General features: G+C 37.8%; 2 protein-coding genes across 4 annotated transcripts in view; one reads left to right on the top strand and one right to left on the bottom strand.

The window, feature by feature from the left end:
* TOMM6 (translocase of outer mitochondrial membrane 6) overlaps positions 1 to 21,063 on the top strand; it is a 74,184-nt gene that overhangs the window by 49,935 nt on the left and 3,186 nt on the right. The gene's annotated exons all lie outside the window — the stretch shown is intronic.
* Positions 1 to 21,063, bottom strand: part of MED20 (mediator complex subunit 20) — an 85,538-nt gene that overhangs the window by 33,736 nt on the left and 30,739 nt on the right. Inside the window, exon 5 of one of the 3 annotated variants that reach the window (XM_008538903.2) lies at positions 9,620 to 9,693. In XM_008538903.2, coding sequence (XP_008537125.2) covers positions 9,664 to 9,693 — 30 coding nt within the window. In that variant the 3' untranslated portion in view covers positions 9,620 to 9,663. Of the gene's footprint in view, positions 1 to 9,617; positions 9,711 to 21,063 lie in introns of those variants that run through there. The other 2 variants (XR_011530086.1, XR_011530087.1) reach the window with 2 other exon arrangements.

Consider the following 21,063-nt stretch of genomic DNA (forward strand, 5'->3'; position numbering starts at 1 on the left):
CTGGTTGCTCTGTATAAAACTGTTCTCCACTTAACACTCCCTTATCCTCATCCTCCATCTTGATTTATCTTCCTCTCTGGCAATTACCATTATCTAAACATAGTATCTATTTTTATCTATTGTCTTTCTCTCCACTAGATTATAAGCTCCATGAGAGCAGAGAATTCTATTTGGTCACTGCTGAATGCCAAGTGCCTGGAACAGCACCTACCAAAAAACAGGTGCTCAGTAATTATTTTCTGAAAGAATGAACAAAACGACTTCCAGCTTCATTACCTCTAATCTAATTTAGACCAGCATCAATTCTAGCCCACATTACTGTAATTGTCATTTAATAGGTCTCCCTGCATTCAGCCTAACACCCAAATATGTCAATTCTCCCTGCCCAAACTCCTCAACATCATTCATGAAGTCTTTTGTGGTCTGATTCTGCACACCTCTCTAGCCCATCCCTCTTTCCTCACGCCACAGCTATGCTCCAGGTGTTCTAAATTATTTTTAGTTCCCCTAAAAAACTGCTCTCTCTCACTTCTAAGTCTTTCCACAAGCTGCTCCCTCCGCTAGAATGTTTTCATCATTACCCTGGCCACCCACTCCTTCCTTAGACTGACTCTTCTTTATCCTTCACATTTCAGTTTAGCGTTGCTTCATTCAGGAAGCCTTCCACTACCCTCCAAGACTGGTACCTTCTGTGTGCTCACATATGTACTTTCCCTTACTCAGCTCTACCATGTTGCTCTGTAATTGCCTGTCTGATTGACTGTATCACAACTGTAACTGACCTGAGGCAGACATGCTGCCACGAAAATAGCAGGTACTTATGAATGAAAGATTGCACGAATGACCTTCAAACTACAGATTTAAAAATACTAAAGATTACTCAAAAATACAAGCACATATTACCTATCAAGAAACAATGTGACTGAATGAACAAACAAACAACTTTCTACTTTAGCGTTTTCTTTGACAAATTAATAGTTATGTCTAAGATTCCTTTTACACACCCTCAGAAGAGAAAATATATCTTGATAAAAACTGAAAAGGCAAAAGTAACTTTTAAATTGTGGTCTGAAAAACAAGATGATCTATCTGATCAAATAGAGGACTTTAAATCACGATGAAAGGGTCCAAAGATAAACTAGCACACCAATGGAAATGGTTGCAGACAATATAAAAAGAGAGAAAGTATTTAAAATAATCTGCATCTAAATGTTGTATACCCTAGAATACTTAATATATTGGTCAAAGCCACTATCTAATAGTTCCATTTATGGAAGACTCACGAATTAGTGGACCTAGGCACTGATCATCAATGGCTACTAACATCACACAAAAACAGATAAGCAGACATTATTCACCTCCTGATGGAAATACACACCAACACTTAAGTATTTCTTTCAAAAAAATATAACCTAAATCTAATTAGTCTCTAGATTTAACTATAAATTTACAAAGAACAGAGTAAAGGACTTAATAAATGTTAACTGACACCACTGGGATACAGTCACCAATATTCAGACTGAAGAAAACTCTAGGACAAGACTCAGTTTCTTTAACAAATAGATTTCAAGGGAAGGAAAAAGAACAGGGGAGGCAAGAGGAAGAGATTCAATCAACTAATTGCAATGTTTACACTTTATTTGGATCCTGATTCAAACAAGCCAACTATTTTTAAAAATGAAATAGAGGAAATTTGAACATTGACTACTACATATTTGGTGATATTAAGGAATTACTGTTAATTTTTATGTGTGATAATTACTGTGATTATGTTTTTTAAAAAAGAATTCTTATCTTTTAGATGCACATAATGAAATATTTATGGATGAAATAATATAATGTCTAAGATTTGTTTCAAAATAATCCATAAGTAGGGTAAGAAAGTGGGAGGGTATGATATAGATAAAGTTTGAAATTTTCCATAATAAAATATTTTCTTTTAATTATGTAAAGCAAAGTTCATTATAGGTTTAGCAAAGAACTGGAGTCCTTCTTTTTTCATATTAATTTTATATACTTAAAAAGATAAAATATGTGTACAGAATATAAAAATTCCAAGAGTAAAACTTTCCTTCTGCTGTCCATCCCTGGTTGCCTCTCTAGAGGTAACTACTGCTGGCTGAACATCCTTCTGGGGCACACTTTCAGGAATAGTTTATGCATTTAGAAACATAATTTTTAATATAAATTGAATCCTACCATACATATTACTCTACATCTTGCTTTTTTTTTAACTTAATATATCTTCGGCATTTTCCCATATATCTGGCTTTACCGCACTCTTTTTAAAGACTGTATCATATTCTATGATATAGACTGCATAATTCATTTAACTAACTCCCTTGCAAGTGAAGAATTATGCTACCTTCAGTGCTTTATTATTGCAAACAATGCACCATGGATATTCTTGGGCATATATCATGCCTCACTTATGCAAGTGTGTCTGTGAAATAATTTACAGAAGACAAATTGCTGTGTCAAGTGATATATGTATTTAAATTTTGGATAGATATCATCAAACTGCCCTTCAAAAAGTTTGCACTAATTTATACTTCCTCCTTCACCTCCCACCAGTAGTATGAGAGTGCATGTTTTCCTGATACTGAGGATTAACACATCTTTAAATAATTTTCAATCTGACATTTGAAAAATTACATATACATATATATTTTGTTTGTATGCCTTTAATTATGGTGATTATTGATTTTTTTTTCTCTTTATGTGAACTGTCAATTCATCTCTTTTACATTGGGTTCTTGGTCTTTTAAAAATTGATCTGTAAAAATACTTTGTGGCCCGGCCCAATGGCGCAGCGGTTAAGTTCGCACATTCCGCTTCTCAGTGGCCCAGGGTTCGCCGGTTCGGATCCTGGATGTGGACATGGCACCACTTGGCAAAAGCCATGCTGTGGTAGGTGTCCCACATATAAAGGAGAGGAAGATGGGCATGGACGTTAGCTCAGGGCCAGTCTTCCCCAGCAAAGAGGATTGGCAGTGGTTAGCTCAGGGCTAATCTTCCTCAACAAGAAAAACAAAAACAAACAAACAAAAAAACACTTTGTGTGCTAATGAAATCAGAGTACTTGCTTTAAAAAAGAAAAAAAAAAGAATGACCTTCAAACTACAGATTTAAAAATACTAAAGATTACTCAAAAATACAAGCACATATTACCTATCAAGAAACAATGTGATTGAATGAAGCCATCTTTCTATAATAGTGTATAATATGATTACAGACATTCATATAAATGTCAAAAAACAAAGAAAGGAATACAGAAAACATGCAAGATGTTCATAACTCCAAGAAACAAGAAATTCCCATGTAATGTTTAAATCTACTAATTTCCCCTTGTACTTCTCCCCACCTTTCCTCAGTCCTAGATATGGCAAGTCTATGCACCTGACTTGAACACTTGGACATTCTCTTTAACTCCTTATTCATGTCACAGTCAAGTCAGTCACCAAAGCCTACCAATTTATACTCAGCAATGAAAGCGCCAGACTTGGGTCTAGGTTCTTTGTTACAACAGCTCATTTAAGAGAATGGATTCAAATGTCCCCCTACCCCAACTTCTTAAACCTGATTACTTTCCACATTACTACTGCTACCTCTCCCTCCAAATCCAGGCCCTTCACACTGCACTCCTGCATTATTACTGCTTTAACTGCTAGTTGACCTTAATGAGGCCTATCTTTCTAGATCTACCACAGATCTTAAATATTATCATGGTATTAAACAAAAACAGCATTTTCATCCAATGCTGTATTCCCACAACAGCTATCTATTTAATATCCAATAGTGAGCTGATACAGGTATAGTGTAATAGAAAGCATATTCATTTTAGAAACCTATCTCAAACCTGGCGTTACCTTTTACTACAGCTGTGCCTTTAAATTTGTTTCCGTATTCATTAAAATGAGGTATATTATCTATATGCCTCACAGAACTGATGTGATGATTAGATAAAATAATTTATGCGATAGTGCCCAGCATATAGAAGATGCTCAAAAAATAATAGGTGAATAACAATAATGTGAATGAATTTTATAACCTTAATAGAATTTGAAGAGATTTTTAAATTAGAGAAAAGATCAAGTGTCTACAATTCCTGGTATGTTACATGCACTCAATAATTTATGTTAAAACCTGGGCTTCCGGTAAAACATGGTAGAATGAACACACGTTTACCTCCTCTCCTCTCAAAATCCCAGTAATATCATCACAGCAAAGCGTAAAAAAAGGGCATAAAATTTATAAGGACAGAAAGAATGGGAGAAGATGACACAACAGCACATAAGAGGTATCATCAAAATCTTGGAATATGGAATGTAAATGGAGGAATGGAAAGTGTAACAGCAAGAGCATGTGGACCACCCCAGGGTGAAAGAAACAAGCAACCTGGCTGGAACTTCAGAACCTGGAAAGGCTCAGGAATTAGAGGCTCCACATACCTTTGAAGGTAGAGGTAAGATGTGGAATTAAAAATAAAAAGAGGTTGGCTGGACACCTTTGAAAGGATCCTTCACAGTTTCCCCCAGCTCAGCCCTGAGCAGCCAAATGACTATGTCTCTCCCACTTTGGCAGAAGACTGGGGTTTCATTTGAACCTTACAAGGTCTAGTCTTTGGTACACCAAGCACAGCTAAGAATGGGGCGCCTGGCAGGTAGCAATGCTGAACAGACAACAGCCATTTGGTGCATTCTTATTAAAAAACTCATTTCACACCCTCAATGAAGGGAAGGCCAAATGCCATCCAATTAAAAAAAAAGCTTCTATTAAAGTGTATCTTAAAATTAAAATAATCGTTAGAGACAGTTTTTGGTCACTCACATTTTGAATGTCAGTTTCTTTTTCCATTAATATTCTAATGGTATTCCCAATTGTCTGCATTTGGAAACGGCTGAAGTTAGTGAGTGATATGATAGACATCCAGCTGGTGAGCAGGAGTCTGATGGTTGCATTAGTTAACCTTCAAGTCATTATTAAGTGACTCAGTCTAATGAGCCAAGTAATCTCTTTCTGTATAAAAGTCTATTAAACAAATTACAGGGTCTTGGGAGCAACTCATCAGGCAAGGAAAATCTTCTGCATGTACGAACATTTTTCTTCAAATAATAAAAAAAAACTAGAATAAATTTAACATCAATTGGTATTTAATCTTTTTAAAGTTAAATTGCTTGACAAAAGTGGCACTAACTTTGAAAACAAAATAAGATTAAAACAACTACAAGGGTGCCTGGATAGATCCACTTTAATTGCTATATTGGGGTTCCATGTAAATCCCAAACCTTTTGATGCCTTTTTTTTTAATAATCAAAAATCAGAAAATCTCAAGCAGTTCCCACTATCCTTAGCATTCAGCCACTGAGAAACACCAGTCAGTGTTCAAGATCCACAGTGGCTGTCATCAACTCTGAAATTCCCCTGAAGAGGGAGCTGTGACTAGGGCAAAGGATTCAAAGGCTGGAATGGAAGTTCCATGAGAGTAGAGTTTTTTCTGCTTTTATTTTGTTCACTGACTTATTTCCAGCCCCTAGAACAGGACTGGAACACAGCAGATGCTCAATTAGTACTGTAAAATAAAAGGCTGTCCTGAAAGGTCCTTTTTGTACTCCCAAAGTTGGGAGCAACCAATGCAAAGAACATTCCAAATTTGGTAGATAGCAGTGGGGTCATAGGAAAGGTTGGACTGTGTTCCTACGTAAAACCAAACCCCCTCCTTTCTCCTTTAAGTCCAGATTTCCACAGTTCCTTATAATCTGGAACATACCCTGTAGAACAATTATGAAAAAAGACTAGAATTTTCAGTTCTCTAGACTGGGAGACACAGCCTCAATCTATCAGGATGTCACTAGAATCCATAGGGAGGTGGTGGGCACTGGCCAGCACTCACAGTCTACCCAATCACTGGAGAGGGCACCATGACTTTCTGGCCCACATGAGGGTCACTGTCATGTTCTAATGTAGAAAGAAACCACAGTGCTTCTCACTGCAAATCTAGTGAGAAGAGTGGTCTTATTTTATCTTTTTGCAAATCTTTTTAATATCTGGATTATGGAAGACAGCTGGATTCTCCCATCTGTTTCTGTATTCAGTTGGTTGCACATCATGTAGCCTTTGGAAAATTCTACTGCAAACTAGTAAGCAAGTAATGTTTTAGTATTGTTATGAAAATAGTTTTGACTCCTGAAAGAGCCTCAGGGGCCCCTGGACCACTCTTTATGACACTGTTGTAAAAGACATGTACACTAAAAGCTTAACTTTGATCAACATTCAGAAGGATTCTCAAACAAGGGAATGGAGTTTAAAAAGATGGAGAGAGGAGAGAGGAAAACATCACAGGCTATGTGTAGCCACACTTTACAGGGAAGCCAAGACATTTTATTAGTGTACTTTTTGTCACTTTAGATGTCCTTCCTCTTTGTACTTTACCATATTTCAACAGGAAACGAACTACTTAAAGAAAAGAAAAGCCAGCGTTTCTCTTTGACAAGACAGACCCAAGAACAAAAACCACATACTACAACTCCTTCCAGTTCCCATATAAATGTCAATTGTTAATGTACACTTACTTTCTAGACCATCACTTATAAGGACATCCTATTTATAAGACCCATAAGTTACCTTTCTCCTGCCTTTTCTTCCCTTGCATAACTTTCTACTGTCTGCCATTCAAATATTATTTAACAGACAAAGAGCAATTTCCAATTACCAATCAGTTCCAAACTGCTGCACAGCTCAATCTTTCCATCTGCGTATTTCTATGAATAGCAGCTAAATGGTAACCTACGAGTCAAAGCATTCTAATCCCTTTTAAATATGTATTGGTCCTTAGCTAGGTTCAGGCGATGTCTATATACTGGAAATGATTTGTAATCAAAGCAGCTGTAGGGGGCCTGCCCCGGGGCTGAGTGGTTAAGTTCGCGCGCTCTGCTTCAGCCGCCCTCAGCCGCCCAGGGTTTCGCAGGTTTGGATCCTGGGTGCGGACCTAGCACGGCTCATCAAGCCACATCGAGGTGGTGTCCCACATAGCACAGCCAGAAGGACCTATAACTACAATAAGCAACTATGTACTGGTGGTTTTGAGGAGAAGAAGAAGGAAAAAAAAAGAAGATTGGCAACAGACGTTAGCTCAGGTGCCAATCTTTAAAAAAATTTAAAAACCCAGCTGTATTTATTTAAGTATGGAGAAGAAAAGTAATTATTTTAAAAATAATTATTGGGCTGGCCCAGTGGCATAGTGGTTAAGTTCGCATGCTCTGCTTTGATGGCCAGGGGTTCACAGATTCGGATCCCAGGCACAGATCTATACACCACTCAACAAGCCTTGCTGTGGTGGCATCCCACGTAAGAAATAGAGGAAGATTGCCACAGATGTTTGCTCATGGCCAATCTTCCTCAAAAAAGCCAAAAGACAAATAATAAAAAAATTATTATTATTATTTACATAATCATCTGTCATTTTTCCTATACTTAAGATACATGATTTCAAATTTTTCTTCCCCAAGGCAAGGAAAAACAGATTAGTTATGGTGACTTTTTCAGGAGATATTTGGCTTATTGTCTTATTTAAATTCACATCCACCTCAGCAAACCTTATGAGTGTATTAACCCCAAAGCTCAGGTCCTGGAGCAGAGGACCTAGGTTTGAATCCTGAAGCTGTCACTTGCAATGCGACTTTGGGGAAGTGACTTAATCTGTGCCTCACTTTTCTCTGCTTTTAAAATGAAGATAACAGTATCTGCCTCATAAGTGGAAGACAGGATTAAATGAGATAACGAATAAATGAGTAAAACACTTACAACAGTGCCTGATACATAATAAATACTCACTAAATGTTAACTTCCGCTTTTATACTCTAGTCTTCTAAAATATTCGCAGCAGACAGAATAGTCCATATAATCTAATAGAGCCCCAGAACAACACAGGAGGAACATGTTAAAATGGGATGACTGTTTGTGTCCTTCCTTCTAAAAATAGGTAATTGTCTGCAGCACCTAATACTGACAAGCCATGGAAAAGATATCAAAGACATTTTCAAAACTCTTATGATGCTGTGAAACAAAAGAAACTCAACAAGACTTGTCCTTCAAAATAGACTTAATGGAAAATTTGACATGGCTATCTGGAAACAAGAGAATAGTGAGTCCTGCTTGACATAGAGACTTTTATGGCAAGACAGATCATCACAGCCTGAAGACAGTTGTTTATTCATATCTTCCTGTCACCATCATCTATACCACAAGATACGCAATGAGACCTGAAGGTGTGTAACTCTATTCTCACACATAGTCTAGACCATACTCTGGGAGAAACGAAGTCTGCAGCCAAAAAGAAAACTTTCATGGAAAAATTTAAAAATCATTGCCACCACAGTTAACCTTATCCAAGATGGTTTAACTCTTGGAGTACATCAGAAAAAGCTTCCTCTGTGGAGAGATGGTACATAGAAATGCTAACTGGGACACATATGAGAATTAGAGCTAACCCTTACTGAACACTCAAAATGTTCTAGCCGTTATTCCAAGTTTTTTATATGGATTAACTAGTTAATCCTTAACATTGCTATGAGATGGGCATTTACTGTCCCCACCTTATACCTGAGGAAGTGAGGCACAGGGACATTAACTTGCCCAAATGTCAACAGTGGCTAGTCAAAAAGAGTCTGGCTCCTTGGGGCCAGCCCAGTGGCACAGTGGTTAAGTTCATGAACTCTGCTTCAGCAGCCTGGGGTTCACAGGTTTGGATGCCAGGTGCAGACTACACACTGCTCATCAAACCAAGCTGTGGCAGCATCCTGCATACAAAATAGAGGAAGACTGGCACAGATGTTAGCTCAAGGCCAATCTTCCTCAAGCAGAAAGAGGAAGATTGGCAACAGATGTTAGCTCAGGGCCAATCTTTCTCACCAAAACAAACAAACAAACAAAAAAAACCAGTCTGGCTTCTAAGCTCAAGTTTTTAACCACTAGGCAAAGAAGAAGGTTGCACAAATACATAGGAAACACCTATGTACTTTGGGAAGAGGCTAAGATTCAGGTAGAGGGTTTTGGTTATCTATAATGCTTGAATTATTGACAATAAGAATGTATGGACTGGTGTAATTAAGAAATTTTATATTTCATAAATTTAGTTAAATCTCTTATTGGGCTTTCTCTGGAATCCTATTTGATTATCATCTGACATACAACCTGCACTGCCTCAATGAATGGGATCCCCATGCTGAGCTGAACACCACAGCAGCTGGCAGTATTTGGAGAGGAAGAAGGGGTGGTTGATATTCTTGATAGGTCACGTCAGACAGTCTCCATCCAACCACCATAACCTTCAAGACCTACTCTAGGCTTGTTTAAGTATGCTTGCTGGTCTCCAGGTCTCATCTTTACCTTTAGATATGGCTGTGTCCCTCTTAGCTTAAGTTAGTTCATAGTACTGAAAACTTCACAACAGTTAACAAAGAAGAGGGTGGAAGTTTAGAATGGGGATAAGGCAAAGATAGTCACTCATCACTCACCCTATTAGTATTCCAACCTCAGCTATGTATTACAGATTGGCCATACATAACACTCTTAGGAATAGTTTTCATTAATAACTTTTCATTACAGTTTAATTTCTTACCCATTAAACAAGTTTTTTCCATCTTCTTCCATATTATTCCATAGTCATTGGTTAGGTTTCCTCTTCTCTGTTACCTATGGGGGAAAACAATCTGTAAGAGAAAAGCAATTTCATGAATTTTATTTATAAATTCAAAGAAAGGATTGGTATATTACAATGCAGTTTAGTAAACTCACTACAAGTCCACAAAACTGATGTAAAAGAGTGGAAAAAGCTGTGGTCTTTTTTTCAGCTAAGAGCAATCAAAGATTCAGTCACTTAGGAATAGGCTGATCCATAAGTGGAAGTATGAAAGTGTGCTTCCTGAAACATGTACTTTTGCATTTGTTATAGGTCTTAAAGATTAAATGTTGTCTTTGCAAACAACTCAAAATTGCCAGAAAAACAAAAAAACAAATTCATGGTAGCAAAACACTTGAGTATCAAAAGCTAAAATATCAAAACGAAAGACACCAAGAGGTGGCTCCTCTGTGTTAAATGAGTTCATGACTTTCAGGTAAGCAGCATGCTTCCTTAAAAGCAGCACACATTCTATACACAAGGATATTATATTCGTCAAAGATATCTAGAGTGTAGGATACGGACAAATTGCACGTATAATCATTTTTTTAGGTTTCTGACGCTTTATTCAGGAAGTAGGACTCAATAAAACTTGAGATTAGTATGCCATCAGCTGCCATGAAGCAAGACGAAAAATTCTCTATTTTGTCATCCTAATAACTAACACAAGACTTCCTCTTAGAAGGAATTTTCTCTGTGAAAATATGTTCTCCCAATATGGGTCCCCCACCTCTCACGTCCAGTCCCCCTGAGTGGATGGATCCCTGCAGAATGGCTGTCAAGATGCCAGAGTGGCTGTCAAGAAAGGGAAATTGCTCTGAACTAGACAAGAGGAGGAATTTGTTATTTTCTCTCTGAAAGGAACAGAGAGAAGAATGATGAGCAGAGGGCAAGGAAGAGAAGAGGAGTTATTATAGTGGAGCAAAGCTGGGATTAGGTGGGGGTGAAGTTCTCAGGTTAAGGGAGGTCTGAAAACATTTTAAGAACAGGGCTGCCTCACTAAGAAGTTGTTTGCATTAATGCAATGTAAGGCTCACCACACCTCTATTTTGCCTCCTTTCTTCAGTTAGGTGCACTAAACCCACAAATGCCCTGTGTGAATGGGGCCTTTCTGAAAATCAGAGAAGCCAAGTTTCACATCTGGGTGCCCTATGGTATACATCAGAGGCACACGACAAGGAAACATGGGTCCAGGAGGCAGAAGTGGTTGTAAGATGGTAAAACCCAGGAAATGCACAAATACTTTTATGAAGAGCTTACAACTTCCACACATGCTAGGTTGGGGGTCTGAGGGAACCTTATTCAGAAAACTAAACTGACACTGTACGAATGGTGGCTTTATATTCATAAAATTTCCCTCTTTCCTATCCAAATAACTATACTTTCAATATAAGAACACCAAAAGATTAAAAGCTAACTTAATTAAATTTAAATCCAAGTTATCTGAATTAATTCTGGATGCTCCCCAAAAGCTGACCACAATAACCAGTTCTATACTAAATAGCACCTAGGATATAGAAATACATAGAGTTCAGGCTTAAAAGCCCTATGAAACAGCTATTAACCTGAAGAGTAATGACTTCAATAATTTTGATGGTGATCTTGACAATGGGGAAATTATAATAAGTCAGCTTAATTCTCAAAACTATTAAGAAAACTCCATACATTCAAATATTTTCCACCTAGGTCCCACTTACATATCATTTAAACTACTATAATATACTTTTGAATGGGGGGTATGGAATTACAGATATATAAAACAAATCACTACAGTAGGAACAAAATAAAAATGTAGATGACATCCCTTTAAATGGCCATTAGAAATAAGTCCCCAACAAGCATCTATTAGTGAAACTTGCTGAACTCTCAGGCTTTGTGGTGTCATGGAAGGCAAGAGCACAGGATGTAGAGTAACAAGAGACCAGTTATCCTCATGATGTCCATTGACTAGTACAAGAACCTATACCAGCTACTTAACTTCCCTGAGCCTGTTGTCTCATCTGGTTCATAGCAGTGGTGTAAGGATTAAATGAGACTGCACGTAAAATGCTAGTCCACTGTCTGGTACATAGCTGATGATCAACAAAGGTTCAGTTTCCTTCCTTTCTTTTCTACCTTTAGTTTAGAGCAATTTTCAAGGCTTGAGAACGAGAAAATCCATTCTTGAAATCTTACCCAAGGGGCCGGCCCCGTGGCCAAGTGGTTAAATTCGCACGCTCTACTTCGGCGGCCCAGGGTTTTGCCAGTTCGGATCCCGGGCACGGACATGGCACCTCTCATCAGGCCATGCTGAGGCGGCATCCCACATGCCACAACTAGAAGGACCCACAAATAAAATATACAACTATGTACTGGGGGTCTTTGGGGAGAAAAATTAAAAAAAAAAAAGAAATCTTACTCAATTTAGTCTTATTCTGCCAAATAATAATAATAATAATGATGATGACAATGTTGATGATGATAGCTGTTAACACTTAGCCTTTAATGTATGCCAGACACTCATCTGAGCACTGTTACACATATTAACTCATTCACTCCTCACAACTATGAGATAGGTATTATTTTTATTCCCATTTCACAGACATGGAAACTAAGGCACAAATAAGTTCCAGAGTTAATAAGTGGCAGAGATAGGATTCAAACCCGTTTCTGCTCTTAAGATACACTAGCACCAAGGACTAACACCAAGGTGACAGCAGCAATGCTCTTTCCTTAAGAGCTCTCTAATATTAATGTAGTCGGGGAAGGAATGTTCGGATAGCTTACCAAATAGAACAGACCCATATTTTAGGTATTAAGGCTTTATATAGATATATTTTTAATATAGTTTATATATTTAAAAATACAGTTTATATATTATACATCTCAAAATATTTTAAACATATTATACATATTTCATAATATATATTTAAAAATTTAGAAAGTCAACCAAGAGAATATTAATAAATTTAAACCAGAAAAAATTTAACCAAGATTTTATACCGTTTCCAGAAAAGTCACTCATGTGGCATTCTAAAATGCAAACATTTATTATTCTATGTTATATCTTGTCTGTAACTGCCTTCCCCTGTAAGGTCCTGAAGGACAGCAACAGCATCTTGTCTTACTGTGAACATCAGTGATGTCTAAAAAAGTGCCTAGTCTTTTCTAGGTGCTCAATAAACACTGATAAAAGAATGAAGAGGCTAGACATTAAACAAAAAGACTTTCAAATCCACCTATTATTTCCATTCACATTCTAAGGCACTAACACTCTAGGTTATTTCCCCACCATTCACTCCATAATTTTACTATGAGTAAGGCCTTGTTGGATTTAAGTGTTTTCCTTGACCCAGCCACATTTTTGGCCCATTCCAATCTATAAGCTCATGTAGCAAAATGTCTGATGACAAAAAGTCTCAAGCATACAATTAATCAGAAGATTCATGCATGAATGTATGCATGCAACATGTTGTTAATAGCACTTTCTGATTTTCTAAGTGCTGCGACACACAACTCCCAGGTGCCTCAAGACAGCCCTGAGAGTAGACAAGGCAGGTGTGATAATATAGGACGCTGCACCCAATGCTGATTGTTTGGGAGTGGAAACATATTTTCACTGCCACTGCCAAAAAAACCACTGGCTCAGAACCTAAGTTAGGTGCTTTCTCCGTAGGTTGGGTAGAAAGTCTACAAAATGACATATTTTTAAGTCAATGTCATAAATAATTTTTTAATCATACACAATCAGTCAAATCTAATCAAAGTAAAAACAAGTCAAAAGCCTAGGAAGATACAAAGGTAGAGGAAACTCCTACAACTAAATAAGGAAACATTTTACACGCATCTACAACTAAATAAACCGCATGTAAGATTTTAAGAACAGCACAATTAAATCTCTCATGGCCACTAAATTAGGAAGCCAAATATGACTGGTGGGAAGAGAGAGCCAGACTAGTATCAAGAGGCCTGGGTCTCAGCGCACACTCTGCCACTGAAGATCTCCAGAACCACTCAAATTTAAAATTCTAAAATTTTGTATATACCACCCAGAGTAAATAATAATGCAAAAAGAAACATATAACATTTTACATTTCAGTGCACAGCATGGACAGCATGAACAAAGGCTCAAGATCTGCCCCTTTACTGCTCTAAGATTCTAAGTTATTAGTTTGCCATTGGTTTTACCCATTAATGGCTCTGGATAATGGTTTAGGTTCAAACTCAAGACTTCTGCAGAGAAAGTGCAAAACAGACAGATTTATGATTTTCTGTGAAACACAAAGGGTGCTAGGATTGCATTCACACACACTGACTGTGGTTCAGAATTATCTAGGTGGTAAAATCTAACTCCACTTGACAGATGAATTGATTTCTTATAAACTGTTTATTAAAATGCCTTTTCACTATTAAACAGAAATATGGTCCACAGGCTTAGGAAGCTGTTATACAGCAAACATGGAGTGACAACCTAACCTAAACTGTGAGCTTCTTGAGGACAAAGACTGTTTCTTGTTCATTTTTGCGTTCTGCTGACTTTACGTATATTGTTGTTTGAATTAATCACTGATAGAGGATCCCTTCTTCTAAGTTTATCTCAAATTTTACTTCTTAGGTGATATGCTTTCTAACATTTATAAAGTATTCTCAGTTAAAAACTTCACATGGTATTTACCACTGCAAACTGTAATTTTATCATCTCCCCACAAGTACATTTTTATATTAGAACAAAACATTTCATATTGTTTTAGCCTTCTTAAATAAAAACAATTTGCAGCAGCCAGTCTGGTGGCATAGTGGTTAAGTTCATCTGCTCTGCTTTGGTGGCCTAGGGTTTGCAGATTCAGATCCTGGGTGTGGACCTACATGCTGCTCATCAAGCCATGCTGTGATGGCGTCCCACATACAAAATTAGAGGAAGACTGGCACAGATGTTAGCTTAGAGCCAATCTTCCTCACGAACAAAAATCAATCAATAAATAAAATACATAAATAAAAAGATATATATATAAAAAACAATTTGGAATCAATTCAATGATGTATAAGAGATCCACAGTCTCAGACTGAAAGATGGTCAAGCCCAACATTAGAAATTTTCTTCCCTAAATGCCTGTGTGGTGGTTAGGATCAAAAAGCCTTTAGAAATCCACCTGCCTTGTTGACTGGCTTCCATATCTAATAAGATACTAGATGGGTCTATTTATAAGGGGCATAGGATTTGGGGAGAGTGAAAAAGCCTTAGATTTAGAATCAGAAGGCTTGGGTTGAAGCCCCAGGTTATCCACTTATTAGCAGCGCAACCTTAAGCAACTCACTAACGTCTTGGGACCTCTACGTCCTCACATGTACATGGATATAACTTCGGCTCTACTCCCTTCCAAGGGCGCTGGGAAGATCAAATAAGAAAACTGTGTGTAAGTGCATTATAAACTGACAAAAGCTGCACACGTGGATTAGCTATTATTTCCTTGCTACCAAAGAAAGCAAAGACTTTACATCTTTTTTTTTAAAGATTTTATTTTTCCTTTTTCTCCCCAAAGCCCCCCAGTACACAGTTGTATATGTCCAGTTGTGGGTCCTTCCAATTGTGGCATGTGGGACGCCGCCTCAGCATGGCCTGACGAGCGGTGCCATGTCTGTGCCCAGGATGCGAACCGGCAAAACCCTGGGCCGCCAAAGCAGAATGAGTGAACTTAACCACTCGGCCATGGGGCCGGCCCCTACGTCTTTATTCTGGTGAGAAGAGACATTGATATTCGAACTTTCCGGGGGCTTGGGGAGTATGCTGGGATAAAACAGCATGATCATTCAGGTAGAGCTCAAGAACCCTAAAATGTGTTTGGTATCTGGATCTTTATTTTAGTTAAATAACATCCTAGTCTTAACAGCTTAATAAGGATTAAAGAGCATAAGATCTTAGCCAGATTGGGAATTCCTTCTCATCAAAAAATAAAATGACCTAAATGCAATAGCATAATATACTTGCATTCTCCCCAATCATTCAAGATAAACATATGCAAACAAAAGCAATACCAGATCCCATTTCATTTGTAGAGCACTTGTGTCAGCCACACAAATGACTTTGCATATAGCATACACCAAAGTTGCTATTTCATCATTGTGCTTAAATCTAATCCTGCTTCTTATATCCCCACATATAATAAATATTATACCAAGCACATTTTACAACAGCAATTTTAATGGGAAGAGGACATTTATGAGCATTTATTTTACTCCTACCAGATACCATGCTGTGTGAGGTGTTTTCACATATATTTGCTCAGTTAATTCTCACAATGAGGTAGGTGTCAGCAGCACTTTACACCCGAAGAATGGAAACTCAAATTGGTTATTAAGTGACTATCCCAGGACCACACAGCAAGAAAAGAGCAGCACCTAGGCCCAAGATAATTGCTTTGAATTAGCGCAATTCCAGTAACCCGACATCAGTGGCACAGAACATGAGGTTCATTTAAGTAAAGTTTGGTGCCAGGGTAAAACTTAGATGGCAGTTAATAGTATCCTGAAGCACCTTATGTGCTAAAGATATAATAAGGTTTAGATAAATGGGTGGACTATATACCTGTGCCAAGCAATGCAAAGTTAGGAGTGTTTGGACAAGATCTAAAGCCTGTAGAGCTTTCCAACTAAATGATTCTAGCAGAAACAAGACAGAGTTTGATGGTTACACTGTTATCTGGTTAGAGTAGTCAAAGATATCAAATAAATACAGATCTTAAAAATATAAAATTGGAGGCCAGCCCCTTGGCCGATTGGATAAGTTCGCACGCTCTGCTTCGGTGGCCCAGGATTTCACTAGTTTGGATCCTGGGCGCAGACATGGCACCACTCACTAGGCCACACTGAGGGCGGCATCCCACATGCCACAACTAGAAGGACCCACAACTAAAATATACGACTATGTACTGGGGGGCTTTGGGGAGAAAAATAAAAAAAAAAAAGATTGGCAACAGTTGTTAGCTCAGGTGCCAATCTTTAAAAGAAATTTAATTTTTTTTTTAAATTTAAAAAATATGTAAAATTGTGTCAAATTACTAAACAATATTCTAATTAGGTATAATAGTTAAGAGAACAGGTTTAGGGGCCTGATTGGCTGGAGCAGAATTCCAGTGGGACCAAATTCCTAGCTCCATGCTCAGTTTCCTTACCTGTCTCATACAGTTGTTGGGGAGTTCGGATGTGTAAAGTGCTCAGAAGAGTCAATGGCATGGGATAAGTGCTCAATAAATGTTACTTATTATCTTTCTAGTATTACCTTGCATAAAAAACATGTGTTGGTGAGGATATGGAGAAAAGGAAACCCTTGTGCACTGTTGGTGGGAATGTAAATTGGTGCAGCCACTAGGGAAAACAGTGTGAAAGTTCCTCAAAAAATTAAAAATAGAACTACCACATGATCCAGCAATTCCACTTCTGGGTATTTATCCAAAGAAAACAAAAACATCAACTCGAAAAGATATATGCGCCTCCATGTTCACTGCAGCATTATTTACAATGATCGATGGATACACACAAACACACACACACACATACAATGGAATATTAATCAGCCATAAAAAAGAATAAAATCTTGCCACTAGTGACAACATGGATGGACCTTGAGGGCCTTGTGCTAAGTGAAATAAGCCAGAGAGAGAAAGACAAATACCATGTGATCTCACTTATATGTGGAATCTAAAAAGGCAACAATAACAAAACCCCAAGTTCAGAGATACCAAGAACAGATGGTGGTTGCCAGGGGCAGGGGGTGGGAATGGGTGAAACGAGTGAAGGGAGTCAAAAAGTACAAACTTCCAGTTATAAAATAAATGTGTCATGGAGATGAAATGTACAGCATGGCAACTTAGTTAATAATACGGTACTGCATATTTGAAAGTTGCTAAGAGAATAAATCTTAAAAGTTTTCATCACAAGAAAAAAAATGTTTTTCGTAAATATGTATGGTGACAGATGTTAACTAGACTTATTGTGGTGATCATTTCATAACATATACAAATACTGAATCATTAAGTTGTATACCTGAAACTAATACAGTGTTACACGTCAACTCTACCTTAATTAAAAAAATAACAAAATAAAATATACATGTAAAAAGACTGAAGGCCTTCCATTATTGAGCTATTTTGCTTTCAAGTCTAGAATTTAAAACATAATAAAGAGAGGCTAAATCCTAACTTTCTTGATAATAGTCAGGATAGTGGTTAACCTGGGGTGGGACACAAGGAAGGATCACACAAGGAAGTTTTTACACTTAGAGGATGCTCACCTCAGCTTTTGTTTTACTAGTCTTTAAAATGTACAGGTTTCCCCTGCTATCTGAAAGTTTGCTTTATGACACTTTGCTTTTATGAAACAACTACATTAGTACCTGTTTTCACTAATGGAAAGAAATCTGAACAGGATTTTCACTTTTACAAAAAAAAGTGAAAGGTGAAAATAGCATTCAGCATTTGTTTTGCAGTGAGCCATTTTAGAGGCTAAGCAGTCAAGCATATTGTCATATTTCAAGCCTTCCACATCAGCCACAGCAGACAATGAACATCAACCTTCAACAGTGAGGCAGGCAGTCATAGAAGAAGGTGTAGATCTTAGTGACCTGTCCACCCTGATGGATTCAGAAGATGATGAGATGTTAATAGATGACATTCTTCCTATCTCTCCTATACCCCCGTATCCAGTACTTCCCACCATCCCAACCTCCGACGACTCAGCCTAACACACCAGTATCACCACCACCTCTCAGCCTTCCAGTGTGCTCCTTGTCTTGCTGATTCTGGCAAGTGAAACGACACTGTAAATACATGATTTCTACTTGATATAGGCTGTGTGTTTATGATTTCATTGCTTATTTTACCGTATGTTAGTGTTATTTTAGGTTTTATATGTTATTTGGTATGATTTGGTAGGTTATTTTTGAGGTCTGGGAATGCTCAAAAATTTTTCCCATATTAATTAACGGTAATTGCTTCTTCACTTTACGCCATTTTGGCTTAACAAAAGGTTTCACATAAATGTTTTCCTTTCAGATGGTGGGAAACCTGTATCTTATTTCGTAATGAAAAATAAAAATTAGAAAAAGTATAAATGAATACATTTCCAAAGTATAATGAGAAAGCATTGTTTAACCCTAGAAGAGGTGGAGAGAAAAAAAACAATGCTCTATCATTCTAAGTGTTCTAGGTTACTTCAGATTGTTTGCAACAGTTTAGCTCAGTCATGGAAAAATTTCCATTGGATTCTATTCAATCCTAAGAGACATTGTTCTTCTTTGTTGGTCAGTGTCATAAAGGACATCACTGATTCATTGGGAGCACCTCTGTTTCTTTTTTTCTTTTTTTTGGTGAGAAAGATTGGCCTAACATCCATTGCCACTCTTCCTTTTTTTTTGCTTGAGGAAGATTAGCCCTGAGCTACCACCTGTGCCAATCTTCCTCTATTTTGTATGCGGGACACTGCCACAGCATGGCTGGTGAGTGGAGTAGGTCCATGCCTGGGATCTGAACCCACGAACCTGGGCCTCCGAAGCAGAGAGTGTGGAACATTAACCACTTGGCCGTGGGGCCGGGCCCAGGAGTACCTCTTTATGATCATGAAATCTGAAGGCTGTAAGCAATCTCAGAGGACTTGTCTTTCAAAATGTTTACTTTTCAGATAAGGGAACATTAGACCCCTTAGCTTCCAAACAACAGGTTTTCCCCACTCTGCTCCTAGCTATTATTACTAGTCAGGAATGAAACACAAAGGAAGGGGCACTAATATGTGCCCCAAAAGATGCGAGCACCTACAGAAGAGCCAGTGCTTCAGCCAAAGAAGGCACTCCACAAACGTGTGTAAGTGAATTTATTCAAAAGATTAAAGCACGGTTTCTGTCCCCAAGAATTTTACATATAAATGAAAATCACCAAAGGTTTCTAGGTCAACATATAATGAATTCAGTGATGTTCTGGAGCAAACAGTACACAGCACAAAATATAGGAGGGAGGGGAAAAAGGTTAAGGGGTAAAATGCAGGAAGGGTTCTTGGAAGAGGAGAATTGAGCTTTGAAAAATTGGTAAAGAAAGCAGTCTAGAATTTCTCCAAAGAAAGTTGTTGACATGTTTACAATACCTGCTTCCCTTTTCCACATTATTTAAAAATTTTAACAGGCACCCTAATTTTTTCTAAACAATTTTACCTGCTATAATTATATTCAGGAAAGAGTTTCCACTCTATTCCACAGAGGACTTTTGGGATCCACTGAGAAGGGAATAGTAGGAGGAAAAAGAAAACTTTTAAATGCTCAATATAAATTCTTTAAAACAGAAATATCTTTAAATGGCAGGACATAAATTTTCTCAAGTTTTAAAGTTTATCAAAATAAAACTAGACCCCAAAAATTAACAGGAAGAAAAACATAAAAACATAAAATCCCATGACTGCAACCTAAAACCTACACTAAATTAATGGGACATTTGGGTGACATAAAGGGCTCCTCTTTCCAGCTACTTTAATGAGAACAGAATCATGGTGGCAAGAAAAAGAACACTGGAGAAGAGACTCTGTTCTAGTTCTAGACAGAAGAGTGAACAAAAGTAAGCCACTTCTGCTCTTGGGGTCTCAGTTTCCACATCTGTAAAAGGAACATTTAAGTTACTCAATGACCTAAATTTCTGTAATTCTATCTGTAAACTCCCCAGTCATTCAGATATCATTCTCTTACAGCAAGCTATAGGTTAGGCATTAATCCACAGGGGTAGCAAAAACCAAATGAATTTATGTCACGTGCAATTCTGCCACTGCAGCAAAATTGTGCAATTGCTGTAAGCCAACAAGTCTTGTGTTGAAACAGGACATCAAAGAAATAAGCTTGGATTTGCAGTGAAGCACGATGCGCTGAAACCTGCATTCACCTCTGCTCTCTCCAGAACTCCACTAAAATGGCATTAAAAATGTAAAATCCTAAAGCACAAAGAACAGGTGAGGAAACAACCACAATAAAGTTTCTGGAAGCTGAAAAGCAAATGAATAAGTTAATTGATTTAGTTGAACAAAGAAAGCAAAAACTAAGAACATTTTAAGGGGAAACCCAGAGCAAACAGAATTGTGCTGGGATGCACCAGAAAAGCTCAGAATGCCTCTGAAATTGAGGTGAGCAGGCAGGGCTGAAAACAGGAGAAGAGGCTGAAAGTCCTACCCCAAGATCCTGACTCCAAATAGCCATCAGTCAGAGGATGGGAAGTTTACTCTCTGGAAACTAAAGAGACTCTGGACAGGCATAACGAGGAGCAGGCCTACCAGACTTAAAAGATAGGGGTTAAGGGAAAGCCAATATCCACAAGGTAAATGTCCCCAGCTCTCTCTCCACTCAGCTCCCCAGATACTGGAGCCACGTGTGTAACCGATGA

The sequence above is a fragment of the Equus przewalskii genome, chromosome 19, assembly GCF_037783145.1.
Source record: "Equus przewalskii isolate Varuska chromosome 19, EquPr2, whole genome shotgun sequence".
NCBI lineage: Eukaryota > Metazoa > Chordata > Mammalia > Perissodactyla > Equidae > Equus > Equus przewalskii.